At 39.1% G+C, this 21980-nt stretch overlaps 1 protein-coding gene across 10 annotated transcripts in view; it reads right to left on the bottom strand.

The window, feature by feature from the left end:
* Window positions 1–21980, bottom strand: part of RAD18 (RAD18 E3 ubiquitin protein ligase) — a 156803-nt gene that overhangs the window by 10560 nt on the left and 124263 nt on the right. For 2 of the 10 annotated variants that reach the window (XM_030569309.1, XM_030569314.1), the window contains one exon: window positions 6361–9289. The exons of 2 other annotated variants lie outside the window; for them this stretch is intronic. In XM_030569309.1, coding sequence (XP_030425169.1) covers window positions 9190–9289 — 100 coding nt within the window. In that variant the 3' untranslated portion in view covers window positions 6361–9189. Of the gene's footprint in view, window positions 1–6360; window positions 9290–21980 lie in introns of those variants that run through there. 6 more of the 10 variants (XM_030569310.1, XM_030569315.1, XR_004001236.1 and 3 more) reach the window with 4 other exon arrangements.

Here is a 21980-nt window from a genome sequence, read left to right as displayed (position 1 = left end):
CAGATGTTCTCCCTCTGTACTCTGCAATATTTTCTTTGAATGCTGTAGTATTTAGTCACCAAAAACCACCAGAGTTTTCTCTGACAGGTCATGCTTTGAGAATGTTTTTGAAGAAGGATCTTCTTTCTAACACACTGTATAGGATCTTCTTCCAAAATACCTTTCAAATTAGCATGAGGGAGGCAGGGCTTCAGGGTTGTTTTAGTAATAATGAAAAATTGTTACAAGGAATTCCAGTGAAAAAGCTACTGGGATTTTTTTTCTAATAGATGAATGAAAAGGTCATCTTTCAATCAGCAAGTCTATGTTTACACTGCAGTTAGACACCCACAGCTGGTCCCTGCCAGCTGACTTGGGCTTGCACTATGGGGCTGTTTAATTGCAGTGTAGATGTTCAGGCTCTGTACCTGGGACCCTCCCATCTCGCAGGGTCCTAAAGCCCAGGCTCCAGCCCAAGCCCAAAGCCTACACAGCAATTAAACAGTCCCTTAGTCCAAGACCCGTGAGCCCTAGTCCGCTGGCATGGGCCAGCCGCAGGCTTTTAATTGCAGTGTAGACATACCCTAAGATGTGTAGAAGAATGTGGTCCTAAGCATTCTAAATCATGCAGCTTAAACTATGCTTTGAAAAACCCACTGCCTGACAGTAGTAGAGGCTTTCTGGGAACCGAACACTACATTCTAACATCTCCCAACGTATGGATTCACCAGTACATGTACTAGCAAATGAGTTTTGCACTCTACCCGTCGATATTTTTTGACCTAGTACCTGTACGACACAGTGCACATTCTACCACAGCAGCAAAAAAACCAAAAAAACAAATAAACCTAAACTTTGGAAAGTGGCTCTGGCGTCACAATGGTTTACCAATTATTTTAGCATTTTCTTTAAACTATTTGTATACTGCACCAGGACCATATTATGGCAGCATCACTGTAATATTATAGAATAGGTGTAAGAATTTTGCTTAATTTTCTTCCATTTGCTATTGGATATCTTAATGAAGGATCTATTTAGATTGGTATAGTTTCAGTAGGCCTCACTGGATGTTCTCTAGATAATGCAGAGGGTGTGGAGGTAGCTTTTAATATGAATGGAAGGACCACCCAAAAAAGGACGTTGCAACAGAAAAAGGTGGGTTGTTTCCATAAAAGGATGCTTGAGTGTGTATAAAGAGGGAATGTGTCATGTGTGGATCAAGATGGCAGATGACTGTCACGTGCTACTTTTAGTTCTATGGGGGGAGCAAGTGCGTAAATGAAACTGTGAAAGATGCTACAATCCCAAGCATAGCCAATATGACTAGAGGTACACGCTTCCACCTACACTGCCACAGCAGTGTGCCTCAGCTCTCACATGGAGGAGATAACCTCAGGAATGAAGACATAGTTTCCATGTCCCAACAATGCTTGACTTCTCTATCTAGATTGTCAACAAGAATATCCATTGGGACGGGCATGGAATTCACATAGATAACCCAAGCCATCAGACAAGAATGATTTTAGGTTTCTAAGAACCTATGCCATATATCCCATTACCAATTCCCAGAGTCAGACAGTCCCTCTAATTCTGTTTTCTGGTTACTGTGTCTATGGTAACAGTTCGTAGAAAGATAAGGTTATCCCCCAAAAGCCAAAAATTAACTTAGACTTAACTTTCTAAAAGCCAAGAGTTGCAGCTAGCTTTCATTTCCACATCCACTGAAGGATGTAACTTGCATAGTTTGGAGATAAAAAAAAATTGGAAGGTGTTCACCAAGATTAAGCTATTATCAGAGTAAAATTGCAATCTAATGTGCGTTTTATGAGTTTTCAGTATAAAACTAAAAGAAACCAAAAAAAAAATTTTTAATGGGCCTGGTGCTGTCCTAACCAACACCCTGCAAGATCATATGATGATGGAAAGCCAAACAAGTACCCTGGAAAGATGAGATTATAAACATTAGGTTCATGGGATCTCTGACAATGAGAAAGGAGCAGATCTTATTGCAGCAATTATGAATATACTGGAGAATACATTGAATTCCACCTCATCACATTGGGAAGCAACCTGTCCATCAAATAATCAATCATGCATCAACACTCTATAGGATATATGTAGATTGTATGATTCTTTATTGGTCTGATCTGGGAGGATTCCCATTAATTTCAGTGGGCTTGGGATGAGGTTGGGAAAGGTGAGGATCAATATTAAAATTGAAAGGCGGATAAGGAACTGGTTAAAGGGGAGACTACAACAGGTCATACTGAAAGGTGAACTGTCAGGCTGGAAGGAGGTTACTAGGGGAGTTCCTCAGGGATCGGTTTTGGGACCAATCTTATTTAATCTTTTTATTACTGACCTTGGCACAAAAAGTGGGAATGTGCTAATAAAGTTTGCGGATGACACAAAGCTGGGAGGTATTGCCAATACAGAGAAGGACCGGGATATCATACAGGAAAATCTGGAAGACCTTGTAAACTGAAGTAATAGTAATAGGATGAAATTTAATAGTGAAAAGTGCAAGGTCATGCATTTAGGGATTAATAACAAGAATAGTTGTTATAAGCTGGGAACTCATCAGTTGGAAGTAACAGAGGAGGAGAAGGACCTCGGAGTATTGGTGGATCACAGGATGACAATGAGCTGCCAATGTGATATGGCTGTGAAAGGCTAATGCGGTCTTGAGATGCATCAGGTGAGGCATTTCCAGTAGAGGTAAGGAGGTGGTAGTACCGTTATACAAGGCACTGGCGAGACCTCATCTGTGCAGTTCTGGTCACCCATGTTTAAGAAGGATGAATTCAAACGGGAACAGGTACAGAGAAGGGCTATTAAGATGATCCGACGAATGGAAAACCTGTCTTATGAAAGGACACTCAAAGAGCTTGGATTGTTTAGCCTAACCAAAAGAAGCCTGAGGGGAGATATGATTGCTCTTTATAAATATATCAGAGGGATAAATATCAGGGAGGGAGAGGAATTATTTAAGCTTAGTACAGATGTGAACACAAGAACAAATGGATATAAACTGGACACTAGGAAGTTTGGACTTCAAATTAGATCAAGGTTTCTAACCATTAGAGGAGTGAAGTTCTGAAATCGCCTTCCACGGGGAGTAGTGGAGTCAAAAAACATATCTGGCTTCAAGACTAAGCTTGATAAGTTTATGGAGGGGATGGCATGATGGGATAGCCTAATTCTGGCAATTAATTGATCTTTGATTATTAGCAGATAAATATGCCCAATAGTCTGTGATGGGATGTTAGATGGGGTGGGATCTGAGTTACTACAGAAAATTCTTTCCTGGTGTCTGGCTGGTGAGTCTTGCCCACATGCTCAGGGTTTAGCTGATTGCCATATTTGGGGTCAGGAAGGAATTTTCCTCCAGGGAAGATTAGCAGAGGCCCTGGAGGTTTTTCACCTTCCTCTGCAGCATGGAGCATGGGTCACTTGCTGGAGGATTCTCTGCACCTTGAGGTCTTTAAAACACGAATTGAGGACCTCAGTAACTCAGACATAGGTTAGGGGTTTGTTACAGGTGTGGGTGGGTGAGATTCTTTGGCCTGCATTGTGCAGGAGCTCAGACTAGATGATCATACTGATCCCTTCTGATGTCAAAATCTATGAGCAAAAATGATGGCAAGGAAATTCTAGTCCTGTTTTCAGAGTTAGAAAATTGGAATTTAATCCATATTATAATCATGGTCTTCATAACTGGAAGGTGTTTTATGAAAGGGAAAGTAAGGCTGAAAATTTCAGATCCAATGGCAAACAAGGGACTTGGGACAAGCTGGATTCACACACAAATAGATTGCTTTATCCTGCTGGCCAGTAGGTCCACCATGAAGATCAGAAATTGCTCACTTTCTTTCATGATCCCTATTGAGTGGCTAAGATGATAGAAGTCAAAGACAAAAACTTCAGACCTGACAGAACCTTTGCAATGCTCCCTGAGATTTGCTTCTTTCCCATGTCTTAGAAGTTAATGTCACTGAGTTTATGGATGATATTGTGTTTCATTTGTAACTGAATTTAACTGATTTAACACTCCCACTCTAGAAAGTTGTGTGTATTCTTAGTGGTAGGGATGTTAAGTTTCAGCACTGGTCATAAATAATTCACTTTGACCAATAGAAAAGTTAAAGGGATGGAAAGTGAAATTTGAATTAAATTAATTGAAATTGAAATTACAGTTAAATTGCCTTTTATTACAGGCAAACGGTAAGTTTAATGTTTTCCAGAAAATGTATTAAAATCTTACTGCTCTGTGGCCTGTCCTACCCAGGGACCAACAGAAGTTGGGACCCACCTGATACTAAAGGATTTCCCTGCTCCCATTAGTGAACTATTGTAGTGAATTACAATAATGACCAGAAACACTCCATTGGAAGATGTAGAGTTGGATTTTCAAACGCACAGAATGCAGCTGCCACTAAAGTCAATATTAAAACTCCAGTTGACTTTACTGGCAGCAGCATTAGGCCAAAGCTGTGTATTCAGGCAAGAACACAACTAGCATTGCTATAAATGTTATATGACACTACTGATAGTTAAATCATACAGTAATAACTATGTCCACTAGATCCCCCCTTGTCCACGTTTGTTGACCCCTTCAAAGAACTCTAATAGATTAGTAAGACACGATAACCCTTTACAGAAACCATGTTGACTATTGCTCAACAGTTTGTTTTTTTATGTGTCTGACAATTTTTCGAAACTATTGTTTCGACTAATTTGCCCGGTATCAATGTTAGACTTACTGGTCTGTAATTGCCGGGATCACCTCTAGAGCCCTTTTTAAATATTGGCATTACATTAGCTAACTTCCAGTCATTGGGTACCGAAGCCGATTTAAAGGACAGGTTACAAACCTTAGTTAAAAGTTCCGCAATTTCACATTTGAGTTCTTTCAGAACTCTGAATGCTATCTGGTCCCGGTGACTTGTTAATGTTGAGTTTATCGATTAATTCCAAAACCTCCTCTAGTGACACTTCAATCTATGACAGTTCCTCAGATTTGTCACCTACAAAAGCCAGCTCAGGTTTGGGAATCTCCCTAACATCCTCAGCCGTGAAGACTGAAGCAAAGAATCCATTTAGTTTCTCCGCAATGACTTTATCGTCTTTAAGTGCTCCTTTTGTATTTCGATCGTCAAGGGGCCTCACTGGTTGTTTAGCAGGTTTCCTGCTTCTGATGTACTTAAAAAACATTTTGTTACCACCTTTGGAGTTTTTGGCTAGCTGTTCTTCAAACTCCTCTTTGGCTTTTCTCATTACACTCTTGCACTTAAGTTGGCAGTGTTTATGCTGCTTTCTATTTGCCTCACTAGGATTTGACTTCCACTTTTTAAAGGAAGTCTTTATCTCTCACTGCTTCTTTTACATGGTTGTTAAGCCACGGTGGCTCTTTTTTAGTTCTTTTACTGTGTTTCTTAATTTGGGGTATACATTGAAGTTGGGCCTCTATTACGGTGTCTTTAAAAAGCACCCATGAAGCTTGCAGGGACTTCACTTTAGTCACTGTACCTTTTAACTTTTGTTTAACCTCCTCATTTGTGTATAGTTCCCCCTTTTGAAATTAAATGCCACAGTGTTGGGCTGTTGAGGTGTTCTTCCCACCACAGGGATGTTGAATGCTATTGTATTATGGGTCACTATTTCCAAGCGGTCCTACTATAGTTACCTCTTGGACCAGTTCCTGTGCTCCATTCAGGATTAAATCTAGAGTTGCCTCTCCCCTGGTGGGTTCCCATACCAGCTGCTCCATGAAGCAGACATTTAAAGTATCGAGAAATTTTATCTCTGCATTTCGTCCTGAAGTGAAATGTTCCCAGTCAATATGGGGATAATTGAAATCCCCCACTATTATTGGGTTCTTAATTTTGATAGCCTCTCTAATTTCCCTTAGCATTTCACTCTAATTTCCTTTAGCATCCTGGGACCAACACGGCTACAACGCTACTGCAAACACTGCAGCTTTGGTCAGATCTATAACCAAAATGATCTATAGGGACATGGTAGCAAATAAGATGAGGCCAAGGAGTTAACATTGTTACATGACTACAGATTCTTGCCTTTATTTAATGCTCAGTGTAATTCTTTCATGATTTCCTAAAAGAATTTAAAACCACCTCTCAATGCCCCATGTGGCTACTTCATGTCTGTCTTTGTCAGTGTTTTCTCCAGCATAAAGTCAATAATAATTAAATTAGCGGTGGTCACCAAAATTGCTGCAAATGTATAAAGAGGACAAAATCAAAATGTTAAATGACTAGAGACCTGACAGATGCAGGCAAGAAAGGGAAATTAAGTACCCATAAAGTCTTATAACAGGGAGAGAAGAAATAAATGGGTCTCACAACAGAAGCATTTGTAGATTTTTATTAGAAAGAGACATTAGCAGACAGTATCACAAAATAAAAAAATTAAAACAATTAGCAATGAAAACAAATTGGAAAACATAAAAACACTAACCAACAGATTTCTTCTTTTAATTATTTTATATATCTATCTTACTATATTGCTTGCAATGACATCACTCTAGTTTAATGATTTCTGATTTTCCACCATGTATGTATAAGACATAAGGCCATTTTGATGCTCAGGGAACAGAGTGTACGGAGAGAGTAGATCTCTGGAGCATAGCCTTCAATCATTCACATGATTTCCCTAGAATATCTTGAATTTTGCCATGTATTTAACTTTCACAAAATATTATGTTTTAAACATTTCACTGTTTCAGGGTGACTGCTTCCAAAACTGGCTGCAGAGGATACAGAAATAACCTCATGTACTAGTGATATCCGGAGCACAGGCAGCACACACCATGAACAGGAAATCGAACAGATCCAACTCCACCAAGATACAGTGGTTTGAATAAAGGGATTTTTTTTTCCGTTTACAGCCTCTCATGTTTATCTTTGTAAATGCACAACTTTAAAAACAAGTTGGCAATTCTATAATCTTAAACAGTTGCCTTTTGTACCAACGTTAACAAACTAAAGATATTCACTACTTCAACTGAGCTATAATACTCCTTGACATTGCACCAGATTCAGAGCCTCCTGTTAGCACAATTAGTGGCAGATTAACGAGCAATGCAAAGGCCCAGATGTTGTTGCTCCTCAAATTTTATTCACACTTGTCTCTGCGGTTAAATTCCATGTATGTGCTAGTATTGGTTAAATTTTCCTTGATGCAGTTGTCCATGCCTAGCAGTGAGTAAAATCATATTGATTTTTTTAAAAGTATCTTACTAACCCCAACATGTTGTAAAAATAGGGCTATAAAAAAAACCAAGGACCTGGTCTGCAAACCCAGTGAGGACATCCTCAGTCAGTATAAGCTGTCATAGCTCTATTTAAGTCAAGAGATGTGACCGATATAAAAAAATGTTATATCTTTCTCTATATAATTGTGTGGAATTTACATCCTGCTTCTGTTAATTGCCATGAACCACAATACAATGACCTAATAAATGGAGTTAATAGTTACCTTCTCCCAAATGGATTGCTTTAATCGAATATTTTAACATCCAATCTCTTATTTCTTGTCTGTGCTATGACAGTTTGCCCTAGCTAGAGATATGCCCATTATACCAGGTATATTGTTTAATACCATAAATTGAATGGGAATACCCCGATAGTAAGCAATTTGCCCAGTAGAAGCATTTGTAATCTCAGACCTCAAAACTGTATTTTAAAATATAAATTCACAGAACCCTCCACCTTAACCAGTTTTTGGATTTTGTGTCATACAAAACACAAAGACAAGCCATGACCAATGCAGACTTTGCTTTCTAAGACAAAATTTGATAATTTTAAAATTAATGGAGGACGTGTTTCCTCTGTGTTCGTACTATTTAAAGGAAAGAGCCCCTTTAATTTTCTTGTATTGCTTTCAACTAGGAAAACTCCTAACTTTATTAAAAATATGTGCATATATATTTCAATATTTATTTCACAGCTAGAATAATTAAAGTCTGAGAACCATCGAATCTCCAATTTCAACTTAATGGATAAATTGCAATAATGAAAGATTACTAAGGAATAAGAATAACTTTACAAATATACATTCTCACACAACATATTGCTTTGGGACTGAAAGGGTCTGAAATATGAAATATTTCTACCACCTGCAAAATCAAATTATTCCAAAAGCGACCAAATGTACTAATCCCCCTGCTATATCATCCACCTTATGATTTAAAAAAGGCAAGGATTTTGGTTAATACCAATGTAAACAGAGCTGAACTGCCACATATATTTAAGATAAAACGATGACAATACAAAAGGTCACTGGATTTATATTATTCTTCAGCATGGTTTGTTTCCTGGTGGCATGTTGAACATTTTACAGTAATTCCTGCGAAATGTAGACATTTTAAATGCAGGCCTCTGTTGTTTATCTATTTATGCAGTGGTTAAGGGATAGATTCGGAAATCCTTATTCACACTGGTCCCAGCTGTGAGCTGACCTATGCATCCCCTACCACCCACTACAGAGGAGTCAGCCTCAGACAGCTACATGCTCTCTCCTACACTAGTAGATAGGGAGTCAGTCTTTTGTCGCTGCCCCTCACAGTGCACCAGACAGCCAACTGAGTTAGCAGAGTGGAAGTAAGCAGTGCAAGGAAATGAACTAGCAAAGCATGCTTCCCCACTTTCAGCAAGGGGAAAGTTGGGATTCAACTGAGACAACCCCAATTTGGTCGGTGCTCTACTCCTGAAGCAGTGCAATAATGCGCTGTCCTTTATAAGGTGCCAGTCTTGTCCATTAAGCAACACCTTGCTCCATAACTAGTCACACTTATCTCAAGAGGGCTACTTGTGGAGCAAACTGCTCTTCAATGTGAGAAAAAGTGTCAAAATTTGGTTCTAAATGATAAAAACCATTTTCCCCACAATACACTACATCTGTCATGCTAAAAATATGGGCAGAAGAGTTAAATGTTTACAGAAAGATACTGACACTGTATGTCCATTCTTAAAGTGAAATGGCCTGTGGTATTGTAAGCAAACTCAATTGATGCAAAGCAGAAAGTAAATCCGTTATTCCAAGGCAGTTAAAATGAAATGAATACACATAATTTCAGTGCTTTAAATTCTTAAATGCTCCAAATATGCTGGAAAAAATAAGGAGTCTGTATGGAAACGTCGTACAGCATCCAGTCGACTGCATAGGGTTAGAAGTAAGGTGACCATATTGCTAATTCTTCCGCCGCTTACTCCTGGGAAGTACTTGACCACTTTCTGGTGTTTTGGGGTGATGTGATTTTCGTTTGCTAGCTTTCACATCTGGAAAGCTGCTGTGAAAGAAAATAGAAAAGAAAATGCATTTTGTAATTGGTTCTAAATGTAACTAAAAACTGAATATTTCTACTAAGAATTATAAGCACCTAGTGCACACCATTCCTATATATTCTTTGGGAGAAAAAAAACCACAATACTGCTTTAATTCATTTTGTCTACTTCATTGCCACCGGTTTGTGAAAATAAGGTGGAAAACAGAGCTCTTGGTATCAGGTTCCTCTCTAGAAATAGCATCAGCCAAAAAGAACAGTTGTCAGTACAGAATGTCTCTTCTGCACCTAAGGGGGCAAAGCCAGAGATTATGAACATTTATTGTTATGGAGTAAAGAGGACACCATAAACTGTTAAAATGTGGAGTGGTTGCTCTTCAAAAACATTTCAGTGAATTGACAGCTTAAGACTTCAGTTCAGTAAGCGACTTTCCAGGATGCCAATATCATGCTTCATGCAAAGTATCAATTCTCTTGGGTACACAGACACAACATAAAAGTGACAGGCTGGATCAAGCAGAATTAATAAAACGACTAAACTGCAGCCCAATTAATCCTTGAAATAATACTTTCCTGGGTCTCAAACCGTTCTCTAATTAGTAGCACATGGTTCTCTCTTTACCTCTCATAACTTTCACAGAAATAGACATCAAAACTTTGGAATCACGGCTGCTCAATGTGTTAAACCCCACTCCATGAGTCTGAAGCCAGAATGTGACTTTATTATAACATTCCCTATGAGGGCTCAACACTTGCAAAAGAAAAAGAAAATTATCATTTTCATAAAAAGTAGGAATCACGTAGCTCACTAGGGCTCCGACTCAAAAAAAGGCACTGAAGTATATAAGAACCCCACTGAAGTCAGTGGGACAGTTCCTAAACTAGTGTAAATGGGCATAGTCAATTTTCAGCAACTGAGGATCTGGCCCAGTGGTAATATACAAGTGCTTAAAGTTAGGCTCTTAGTTAAATGCCTTATTGCACTGGGGCCAGAGTGCTCAGTACCTTGCAGAATCAAGCCCTTAAATTTGTGAATCGCTTAGCTTTTTTACCTCACTTTTCCTATCAGTAAAATGGGAATAATACTTCATAGGAATGCTGCAAAGATTGATCAGTGCTATTTTGGGTATTTCTAAGGCTCATATCTCCGTAATACCTTGTTTACATGGGGAAATTAGTGTGCAGTAAGCTAAAGTGTGAATAAAAGCACACTAGCTACTTTGCACAACTCCCCACGTAAACACTTGTTGCACTTTAGGGGTCCCTTGAGTGGTTTAGCCTAGTACATTTCCAAAGTGCATTCAGCTAATGCGCACAAAGGCACTGTGTGTAGTAAGAGTGTCCACACAGGGAGTTAGTGGGGAGTAGCTGGTGTACACCAGCACCTGTAGACTCTTCCTTGCATAGACAAGCCCAAAATGCTGTTATCCTTACTTAAGTTATTTTTTTCCTCTGCAAAGTAGAACTCAAGCTTGGAGGTTTGTTTGACAGCAAAAGAAATCTTCGATTTAGTAACAGAATTCTGAGGCCAGTTTACTGTTTTCTACGTACATTTTATCAGTACTGTATCAAATTATCTCGACGAGTATTAATTGGGAAAATTTTAAGCATAATATCTATTTTCTTTTAAGCATGAGGACATCAATATCCAAGTTTATTCCATTTATGTTACACATACTTACACATTTTTTCACAAGCAATCTCCAATTTTTTTTTTTTAAATACATTGACAAGATGTCCTAACCTCCTGTGGAGACAGTATGTTACTAAATGAGGCGTAAATGCCCAATCTGCCAGCCATTTAAATGATGCACCCCAAAATACTGATGTCTCAGCATGACAGTCTCTGCAACTTTGCCTTCTAGCTTCCGAAGCAACTCATTTTCCTTGTGAAAAAGGGCTACATTATTCTTACTCTAATATTGTAAAATTCCTACCTAATAAAATGATCATGTGCACGTGTGTTTAAATTGGTAACGAAAGACCAATCTACTCAGTTTCTCCCACAATGTGTATTCAGACAGTGTCATGGAGTTGGAACACCGATGCTAAATCTTGTTGCTTCCTGTTGATGTTGATTTCCTTGCCCTAATCCCATTCCTGGTTCATTTTCTCACTGGCTTTAGTCAGTAAAACCAATACAAATTTGGCTGCTGCCCTGGGTATGCTAGAGGCAGAAGGCTACACAGAGAGAAAGCTTCTGCTCAAATAAATGTGTAAGTCTCTGAGGCGCCACAAGTACTCCTGTTCTTTTTTTTTAAAAAGAGAAAGTGAATGGCCGTTGTCATGTGAAAGTGTCCCCCACGATTTTGGGGGAGAAACTTTCTAGTCAGCACCACCTGACCACCTCTCTTTCTCCCCGCCCCCAAAAAACATCTTGATAAAAGAATGGGTGCACAGTAAGGGGAATATTTTATATTCTGCCTTTTATTAAGTATTTTTACAAAAATACATGGATTTGATTTTACAATAAATAACTTCTCATATGCCATGTTTTGATGTTAGCTGCATCATTTTGGGGCTCTAGCCACAGTAAATGCTAAATTCCCTTATTTTAACTACCAGTTAACCTCCCTCCCCAAACCCCCAAAAAAGATCTCTAGCCTGTTGGCATCAGTAAAAATTTCCTATGGCTCACAAATAAAGAAAAAGATTATAGAACTGAGACTGAAGCACTATGTTCATCTTTAATCTGCAGTACAACGCAATTTTGTTAACGATGGAACAAGATATTTGTGTATAGTTTACAAAGGAAAATTCCACTGAAGCAGGATGTCAGCTATGGAGATATGTTTTAGAAAAAAGTTATTTAAAACCATAAACTGGATGGACTCTGTTTTCCATGTCAGTTAGCTGACCTTCTTGCCTTACAAGGTTCCGCTGCGGCTGGAATTAAATGTTTATTGCTTATTGAAATCACAACCATCAGGCACTTTCTTGGTGTAACAAAATATTGGAAGAATACAGTTGCCCCCTTCAGTGTTTCTGAAGAAAAAGAGTAAAATTCTCTTCATTTTTATTCTGAAAGATAATCCTCCAGTATCACGGCTAATGTTGAAAAGCAGTATAGGTAAGTTATTGACAGAGGTCTACTTAAAATGGAACTCTTCTTGGCAATAAAGAGCTTGAGAGAAGTTACAAGTGATATTTGCCATAGCTCCCTATTAAAAAAGGAACTTTTGGTGAGTTTTCTTGAGACAGACACCATTTGCCAGAGGATCTTCACACTTATGACCAATGGATTTTCCATCATCAGAAATCAAAGAAATAGTTTTTTCCCCCCATATTTGCAGAATTAATTAAAATTGAGTAGAATTTGGGTGCATTTAAATTGCCTCTCAGGCCTGGTCTACACTGGGGGTGGGGGGTTGATCTAAGTTACACAACTTCAGCTACGTGAATAACGTAGCTGAAGTTGACGTACTTAGATCTACTTACCACAGTGTCTTCATGGTGGTGAGTCGACAGCTGATGCTCCCCATCGACGCCACCTGCGCCTCTCGCCCTGGAGGAGTACCGGAGTAGACGGGAGAGCACTCGGCGGTTGATTTATCGCATCTAGGCTAGACGTGATAAATCGACCCCCGCTGGATCTATCGCTGTCCGTGATCTAGCTGGTAATGTAGACAAGCCCTCAGACAAACAGCTTGGAATCCCATGTAGTGATGACATGAGTGATATAATGTTCACCAGTCCATAGCTATTACAATACCAAAATTCTCCACAAAAATACAGTCTGTTTTTACCATTTGCCAAAATTTGTCCAGGAAAAATAATCCAGCTAAATTGGGACTTTGCAACTGAAAGTAAAAATGGAAAAGTCTGAAGTGCCAAAATTACCACCTCCAACAAGTGGAGTTTGACTGGAGCAACTCGTATTTCAGAGCCCACCCTTGCATTGAAATGAGAGTGGAAGGGCCCCAGCATCTGCATGAAACCTCTGCAAAGTCACTGACTATGTCCCTGAACATTAGGGCGAACACTAGAATGTTCAGGATTTCCAATGCTCTTTTGCTGGGTTTGTGTGACCCTAAGAACCCCTGAACGCCCACAGGAAAATGGATCCCTGTTATGTAACTTGACCTAGGGCTGGCTCCAGGCACCAGCCCAGCAAGCAGGTGCTTGAAGCAGCCAGCAGAGAGGGGCGGCACATCCAGCTCTTCAGCGGCAACTCCCTTGGTCCTTCTTGGAGCGAAGGGCCAGTCACTGAATTGCCACCAAAGACTGAAGTGACGGCGGTAGAGCTGATCAGGATCGCGGCTTCTTTTTTCCCCCTCTCCTTCTTCGGGTGACAAAAACCCTGGAGCCGGCCCTGACAGGACCTGATCCTCAGCTGACCTAAACAAGCTGATGTGTGCACTGTTTCTTCGGGGACAGTTTCTGAGAATGTCCAATGGCTAAAGGCTGGACACTACAGGGGAATACTTCAAGGGAACTCAGAGATTGGGGTGCACATATTGTTAACCTGCAAGATATGGTAAGGGTCAGCATTGCTCAGAGGAGAGTGTTTGCATGGCTAATAGGCTAGCGGTGGAAGCTGACAGCCAGATAAGCACAAGCAAAGCTTCCTCTTGCTGCAGGCAGTGGGGACAATAAGGTGACTTAGAGTCCTGAGCATCTCAAAAAAGTATCACAGCTTGATTAAATCCCACTCGGTTATCCACAGAATGAAGCAAACAACAGAATGTACCTCATGCCATCCAAGCCCTTCTTGGGTCATGAAGCTGCAAATCTAAGAACTCTGAGAATTTGATTTCTGCATGCATGGGGGAAGTGAGGGAATCAAAACAGTGACTACTGTTTCCCTCTTCCAGTCTTGCCCAAAACCCAATTCTGGCTGCTTTTGATCCCTAGCATGTTAGTGGAAGACAACATATTAGCTTTAATCCAGAATAAAAAATTGGTACCTTTAAATATTAATGAAATAAAATACTAACTCTCTCTCTCTCTCTCTCTCTCTCTCTCTCTCTCTCTCTATATATATACACACACACACACACACACACATTACATACACCCATCCCTTTCTCTGCTACAGCTCACAGTCCTGCATCATTTAAATTCAATGCAAGTGGTGTGGTTGTATAGCGTGAAATATCTCATTACTGTAACACATTGCTAAAGGCAATTCCACATTGAACTGAAACACATAAGCCAACTTATGAAAGTATTCGTAACAGATCTAAGTTGCTGTAGCTCTTTTATAAGTTTGCCAAATTCCAAAATGTCATTTTTGAAACATCAGCATCAGAGCTATTTTCCACTTATTCATAAAACAAAATACGCCAGAGTGGTTTCTTTTGGTATCTATTTACCAGATTCTAGCAAATTAACCAGTTTCAGTCACAGAAACATTCAGTGCACATGACATGCGTCCAAAGGAAAGGGATATAAACCTTTGTGCTTTAGTGCATTAGTCAACCTCTAATTATATGGACCCTGGATGGTATTCAGAGCACTTGCTGGTGGTCACATGATGCTGGTTTCACATCCTTTTTTCCAGATACTAATTATATTACATACATAAAATACTTTCTTAATGTTACTTTTCCTATAAGCAACTGCCGTAGTTGCCACAGGATGTTATTTGATTGTAAATGAGAGGTGAAGTTTTATGCAATCATGACGGGCAGAGGAGATTTTCCAGGAAACACTTTCTATTAGGAGGTGATCTGCATCACAGAAAAGTTTGGGAACAATTGTCTTTCCAATGCAGGATTGTTTCCTGAAGTACATTTATTAGTACTTTGCTGGGTCTAGACTGAAGTGTCATTTCCTCAGCTCACACAGATGGATCACGCTGGTGTGAAGTATTTTCTGATATTTACCTCACTATTTCTATCAAAACCCTGCTCTTGCACTACCCAGAATAATCTCTCTCCATCCATAACATTTATATCTTTAAAGCTTTGTAGACATTTAGTCACTGCTTAGCCAGGCAATTATTGTGGCAAATTAATTTCATTAATACTTGCTCTAGTCCCTTGATAATTGTTGTTGCTCCATTCTGATATCCCTCTGATTTCTTAACATGTAACATCTCTCTAGTAATGAGGACTCCAGAAATCAATTCAATATTCCAGATCATACCAGAACCGATTAGACACTGACTATTGCCTCCCTAATCCATTACAGAATGCCTCTGCCAAGCAGTATGGCAGCACAGATGGCCAAAATAATTTTGCTTTTCAGTATACATACTCTTGTCTAATATATTCTTCACTATCACACCCAAGTCTCTTTCAATTTTACTCGTTCCCAGCTTCCTCCCACTTAATCTTAAATGCATACACAGTATTATTAGTTTTCATTTTCTAAGATGAGTCTAACTTTGTTATTATCCACCCTCTAGGATGCTTTACATACTGAGGCCCAAAAAAGAAAAAAGTGTTCCAAAATATGGCCCTCGAAACTGTAACAGTAGCCATTCCATGATGTAGTCAAGCATGCAGTCATCTATTTGCTGAAATGTATAAACAGTTAGAAGGAAGGGGATACACCATGAGAAGTGCAAATATTAGCTGTTTAGGGATATGCAATAAGCACTAGACTGGGTAGCAAGCTGAGTCATTGGTTTAAGGGAGCACGGTATGTCAGCAAGAAGCAGAAACAGTCCCTAGGACAATTGTAGGCCAAGTGCATCAACCTGTAATGAATTTGCATTCCACAAATGTGGAGAGACTGGCTACCCAAGCACTGCATAAATTCAAAACATACAACTCTCTGCCAGCTTCCTTTTGTTTTGTTTAATAAAAACTTGAGCTTAATTATCTATTTAAATCTGAAGGACATTATAAATTATTCCCCACCAAATATCCCTTCAGTGCATAAAGTAAAACCCTGCTCCCTCTCCAGTGTTTTTTCATCTCTTCCAAAAAATTCATTGGAAAACAATTTATGTGTACTTGGGTTTCAAGAAGTTTTAGGAGTATCAGTTTTATTTCTATATGAATGAACATTTCATATAACGCTGCCTCTATCCCCGTATGTTTAAGACAATTTAAAATTGATTTTTCTAAAATCATCCAAAAAGTAATGTCTTTCATTTAGTGCTAGACTACTTAAAAACAAATTTTGTTTATAAAAAAACCACACTTAAAAATTGACTTAATATTGCTTTGTTGTCAGAAGCAGTATACAATTTATATTTACTTTGCAGAAAGACTCCAATAGAGTATCTTAACAAAACATTTGTAAAATATTAAGCTATGATATAAATGTTCACTATCAGATCAAGTTTTGTTTAAAATATTTTTCTTTTATAAACTCTACATTTTGAAAAGATTTTACAAAACCAGAGCCCCAAACAAGCCTCTTTTATTGAAACTGTAATTTCATTTTAGAAGCAAACATCTCTTACAATATTTTTAACTCAAATATAACAGAATTTAATTTATGCATGAGAACCAGTGAAATTCCCTAGAAACAAAAATTAAACCCACTAAGTTTATTTTCTTTGTTCAAAGAAATGTTAAAGTAAACAGCAAAAATAGTGAAAAGTTAGTTTAAAATTTAAAGACCTAAAAAGCTAAGCCTAATTGTGCTGTTCATTTACTTTTTTCTTCATTTTTGAAGCATTATTAATCACATAGTTAAGGAGGTTTACCTTTTAAGATTTTAACTGTATTGTACTTTTAAAATGAAACTTAATTCTGCCAACTACGTGGTGATCATTACAGATGAAAGGCAATCAATTAGCACCGTAATGAAATGCTGATGTAAACAGTAAGACCAAACCAAAGTCCTTCTCTATATATAAAGAGAAAGCAACAGCATGAGGCCTCGATGTAGGAAGTGCACTTAAGCATATGCTTAACTTTACACATATGATCATAGAAAGGGATTAAGCAACATACAATCATAGAATATCAGGGTTGTAAAGGACCTGGAGGTCATCTAGTCCAACCCCCTGCTCAAAGAAAGACCAATCCCCAACTAAATCCCAAAATCACCCCTTAAAGGATTGAACTCATCACCCTGGGTTTAGCAGGCCCATACTCAAACCACTGAGTTATCAGGTTTCACAGTAGCAAGCCAAGTCCACGCTTAACATGCACAGACACATGACTTTCTGAATAAGTAACATTGAAACTTCATAATCATTACTGAACCAGAATAGATGTGTTATACAAACTTTTCTTCCAGCCAATAGCGATTAAAAACAACCCAAGGGCCCACTCAGCAAACCTTCACTCACATGGTCTTTGTCTTCAGTGGAGCTGTTCACTTGAGCTGGGTTTGCAGGATCAGGACCAAAATGTGGGGCTCTGGTGTCATAGAAGCTTATTTAGAATCAGGCTTGTAATTAGATTACAATCACACAAAAACAGTGGCATCGATCTAATCCCTAGTGGATATTTGTTCATATCAAAAAACCACCATCCCATGGCAAGATGCAGTACTGGAACTGCTGGGAATGTTACAAGTCAGGTACTGAGATGTACAAGCATAGCTGCCTTGGAATTTGCATCACCACTCACATGCTGAACACTTAAGTTCAGTCACTGCAAAACATCTCGATTCATGATCATTAAACATTCATTATATTCATGAAACCTTTCAAAAATCAAATTACTTAAGAACCAAGCATTCAGGAGTAATGTTTTAAGTCAGTCAGGAAACTAAAATTTAAAACCAGTATTTGAGATTTTGTGATTCCACAATATCAGATCAGGTGACAAGCATCTCACTGATTTGTAAACAATGCAAATACACTCAAAATAAAAGGTCACTAATATAAATGTCCTGCCTGTCACAACTCCTATTGCGCGTCCCCCTCCTGACCACTCACCAGATCACTGAGGGAATCCAGCCATTGGATCCTGCGTGTTTTAAGGCTCTGAACTGGGCACTGCCGCTGTCTGAGGGGCTCTGGACACGCTCTCAGGGTGCAGTTCTATCTAGCACCGCCTCCTATGAGTTCCATACATAAAACCCTGTGTCCACCCCCAGAACTAGTGCTGACTCAGCCAGACTTCCCACATATCTTAAACACACCCTCTCCCAGAACTCAAGCACCAAGTGTGAGCATTCTGGTTTCTCTCTCGAAGGGTGCACATGGTAGCTGTAACATATGAAATGCACAGACACTGTACAGAATTCTATCAACATTGCTCTTTACGAAATACACAGATCAATACAAAAATAAAAAACTTTACATGTATTTCCCTGTTTCAGTTTCATCATCACTTCAGAGTGTTCTTTGGGTCAGGGTCAAAGTCACCTGGAGCCATCCAAAATCATTATCCTGCAGTACATGACTTGCATTCTGAAACATGGAACCTTCTCCCTCAGCTGTCATTGACCTTGGCTGGAACATACTTTTCTTTTCTCCTGCCAAAAATCTCCCCTCTCTCTCGAAATTTCCCCTGTGAGTCCATTTTAAAGGCTACCATCACTACCTTGATACCTTCATTCTGCTGCTGGTAATTTTCCACTCTTCAAGCCCCCAGCCCTTGTTGAGGGAAGTTAGAAAAAAACAGTTTCTCCACTCAGCAACCTCTTCAGCATATGTATTGTCCAATCATTAAATTCTAATGAACATTGTCACTGGTCTGGCAGAGACACAATACAGCCCCCCGCCAGTCCATAGTGGATACCACATTTACACAGAGACATTCAATGATAGAACCATCTTCTCAGTAACAATTTTATAGTATCAACCTGAATTTATAAATTGTATAGACAGATCCCCCAAATCATCACACTGCTTCATTGCCAGAGCAGAAATTAGATAATTTGCCAGTAGCATAGAATTCATTAGAATAGGACATTTATAGTATGCATGCCACAAAATGTGAAACACTAGACTGATGAGCTCTTCAACGTATTAGAAATAAAAAACTCAATATAAACTGTTTACTGTATCTATTACATGGTACACAGTAGTGTTCATGCTGTCTTTAAACTGAAAGCACATGTTGCAGAAACCCAAAAATCTAATTGTGATGGCTCTTTATAAAAAGTATTTTTCTATTTTGTTCCTATATTAAAAGTGCTGTTAGCTTCACAAACTCTTTACTGCCTATTAAATGGATAGAGATGGAAACAGCAGATTCTTTAAACTGTGCTTGTGAAGAAATCCATTTATATTCACTTTGAACAAAAAAGGTAGGAGAAACACACTGAGTTCTTGTAGCATTTCACTATTATCAAACAGCGTTCCGAGACAAAGTTTCAGTATCTAATAAATCTCTTAAAATCAGATTATTTTAATTCTGAATGTCAATATCAGTTTGACAAGGTACATGTCTGCAAAATTCAATTAACTTATTAATTTATGCTCAATTTTTATCCGAGGGCCATTGTAGGTGGCACAGTAGGTTAATGCACTAGCCTCTAACCTCTGTCACCATAGGTTCAAAGAGTTTAGATATAGGAACAATTTCACCAAGTTTGGAAGGGCTCAGGGGACATTTATACTCAGAGATCAGCACACAAATGACAGTTTTTGTGAGATTACAGGCCCCAATTTAGAACAGCATCTCTATTCAGGACAGTACTGACGCACACGTGCATTTGAAGTCAATGGGAGCTAAGCACATCCTTCAGTGCTTTCCTGAAGCAAGGCCAGACTTAGGAGTGACAAAGTCCTGCTACTGCACAGACTTAAGCATATCCTAACTTTATGCATTGTGAGTAGTCACATTAAAAATCAACGAAGATATTCACAGTATATAAAGTTACACACATGCAGAAGTATTTGTAGGATCAGAGCCCAAGTCAGTAATGGAGTGCATTGATTTAAAAAGAGTTTACAAGGAAAAATGTTGATATATACCTGTCCCCCACTTTCATGAATACTAAAATTTATCGTTTAAAAAAAGTTAAATCATACTCAATATCACTGAGTAAAAACAGATTTAAACCTAGATAACAGATCTTTTTTGTCAAGCAGGTATTGATTTGATAATGGTACTTTATTATAACAACTCCATTACATCATTTAAATGTAAAACTACTGATATCTTCAACTCTAATAAACCCATCATTGATTGACTTATCTCCAAAAGACCATTTGCAATGGATCTGCACAGCTTTATCATTAAAAAAAATCTTGTTACATTATTCAAAACAAAGTTTTTACAATAAAGATATAGAAATAAATGTAAGATTATTAATTTAACAACTATTCATCTGAGGTGTTTTATTATTAGCATTTTGCATAAAGCATTCTACAAACCACAAGCACATTTTTTCATTTAAAAAACAGTTGCTATATGTAAGTGAACCATAAGGGTGCTGAGCAAGTTTGTAAGAAGTTGTTCATTCTAAGCATCTATTTTTATTGCACTATGCTTTCCATTTGCGATATGCATGCCAAGGCTTGTAATAGTTATTCTAAGTACACCTCTACCCCAAACCAACGCTGTCCCGGGGAGCCAAAAAATCTTACTGCATTATGGGTGAAACTGTGGTATATTAAACTTGCTTTGATCTGCCTGAATGCGCAGCCCCGCCCCCCTGGAGCACTGCTTTACCGGGTTATATCCGAATTCGTGTTATATTGGGTCAAGTTATATCAGAATAGAGGTGTATATTAAATTGTTCTATCACCACCAGCATTAGAAGATACAGTTACTTACCCTACAGTTTACTGCAGTTCTTTGAGATGTATTGTCCACACAGATTCCACTCTTGGTGCCCATGTGCCCTACACATACAAGATTGGATTCTTTTCAATAGCAGTGTCCATTGGGGCTATTCACACTATCTCTGTGCCCTCACACATTCTCAATTCCTGTAGTGGGGGATATAAGGGACAGGGCTTCCTCTATCCATGCTCAGTTCTTTTGCCAATAAAAATCCCAGGTATAGGATTCTGATGAGCATGAATGGAGGATAGGATGTGGAATCTATGTAGACAACACATCTTGAAGAACTACCATTAGAGTTGGGTAAGTAACAGTATTTCCTTCTTTGAGTGATTGTCCACACAGATTGTATTCTTTGTGATCACAAGTAGTCCTCTGAAAGCCAGGAGGCGAGTGAGTGAAGGTCTACTTGAAGAGTGACCATAGACACGCCCCCTGAAGTCTATATCCATCCCCTTTGATTATGGCTGACATGACTTAACACATCTTTATTGAAGTCAAGGCAACCCTTGGGTGTGTAAGTCAATTTCACAGCTCTGTGGGTGGTGGATGGAACTTCCTGTCTCAGGCACTATGCAGCTGGGTGCCTAGATTTTATTTTGTAATAAAGCTACTTTCAAATGAAGTTCTAATATCAGCATAACAAATGTTTTATGAAGACCCATGGTCTTGCAAATTTCAGGCTTATCTGAATTTTTAGGCCCTGATCTTCTCTCTTACATCAGGGGTGGCCAACCTGAGCCTGAGAAGGAGCCAGAATTTACCAGTGTATATTGCCAAAGAGCCACAGTAATATGTCAGCAGCTCCCCGCACCCCCATCAGCTCCCCCACCCGACTCCCAGCACCTCCCACCCACCGGCAGCACCGATCAGTACCTCCCCCTCTCTCACCACACCTCCCAATCAGCTATTTTGTGGCCTACAGGAGGCTTAGGGGAGAAGAGAGGGAACTGCCAGCTGAGGGGAGGGGGCGGGAAGGGGTGGAGTGGGGGCAGGGCCCATGGCAGAGCCAGGTGCTGAGCAGTGAGCACCCCCCGGCACATTGGAAAGTTGGCACCTATAGCTCCATCCCTGGAGTTGGTGCCTATACAAAAAGCCACATA

This window comes from Gopherus evgoodei, chromosome 7, assembly GCF_007399415.2.
Source record: "Gopherus evgoodei ecotype Sinaloan lineage chromosome 7, rGopEvg1_v1.p, whole genome shotgun sequence".
Lineage (NCBI taxonomy): Eukaryota > Metazoa > Chordata > Testudines > Testudinidae > Gopherus > Gopherus evgoodei.
Note: the sequence above shows the minus strand (reverse complement) of the source record. Positions and strands in the feature narration are given on the sequence as shown.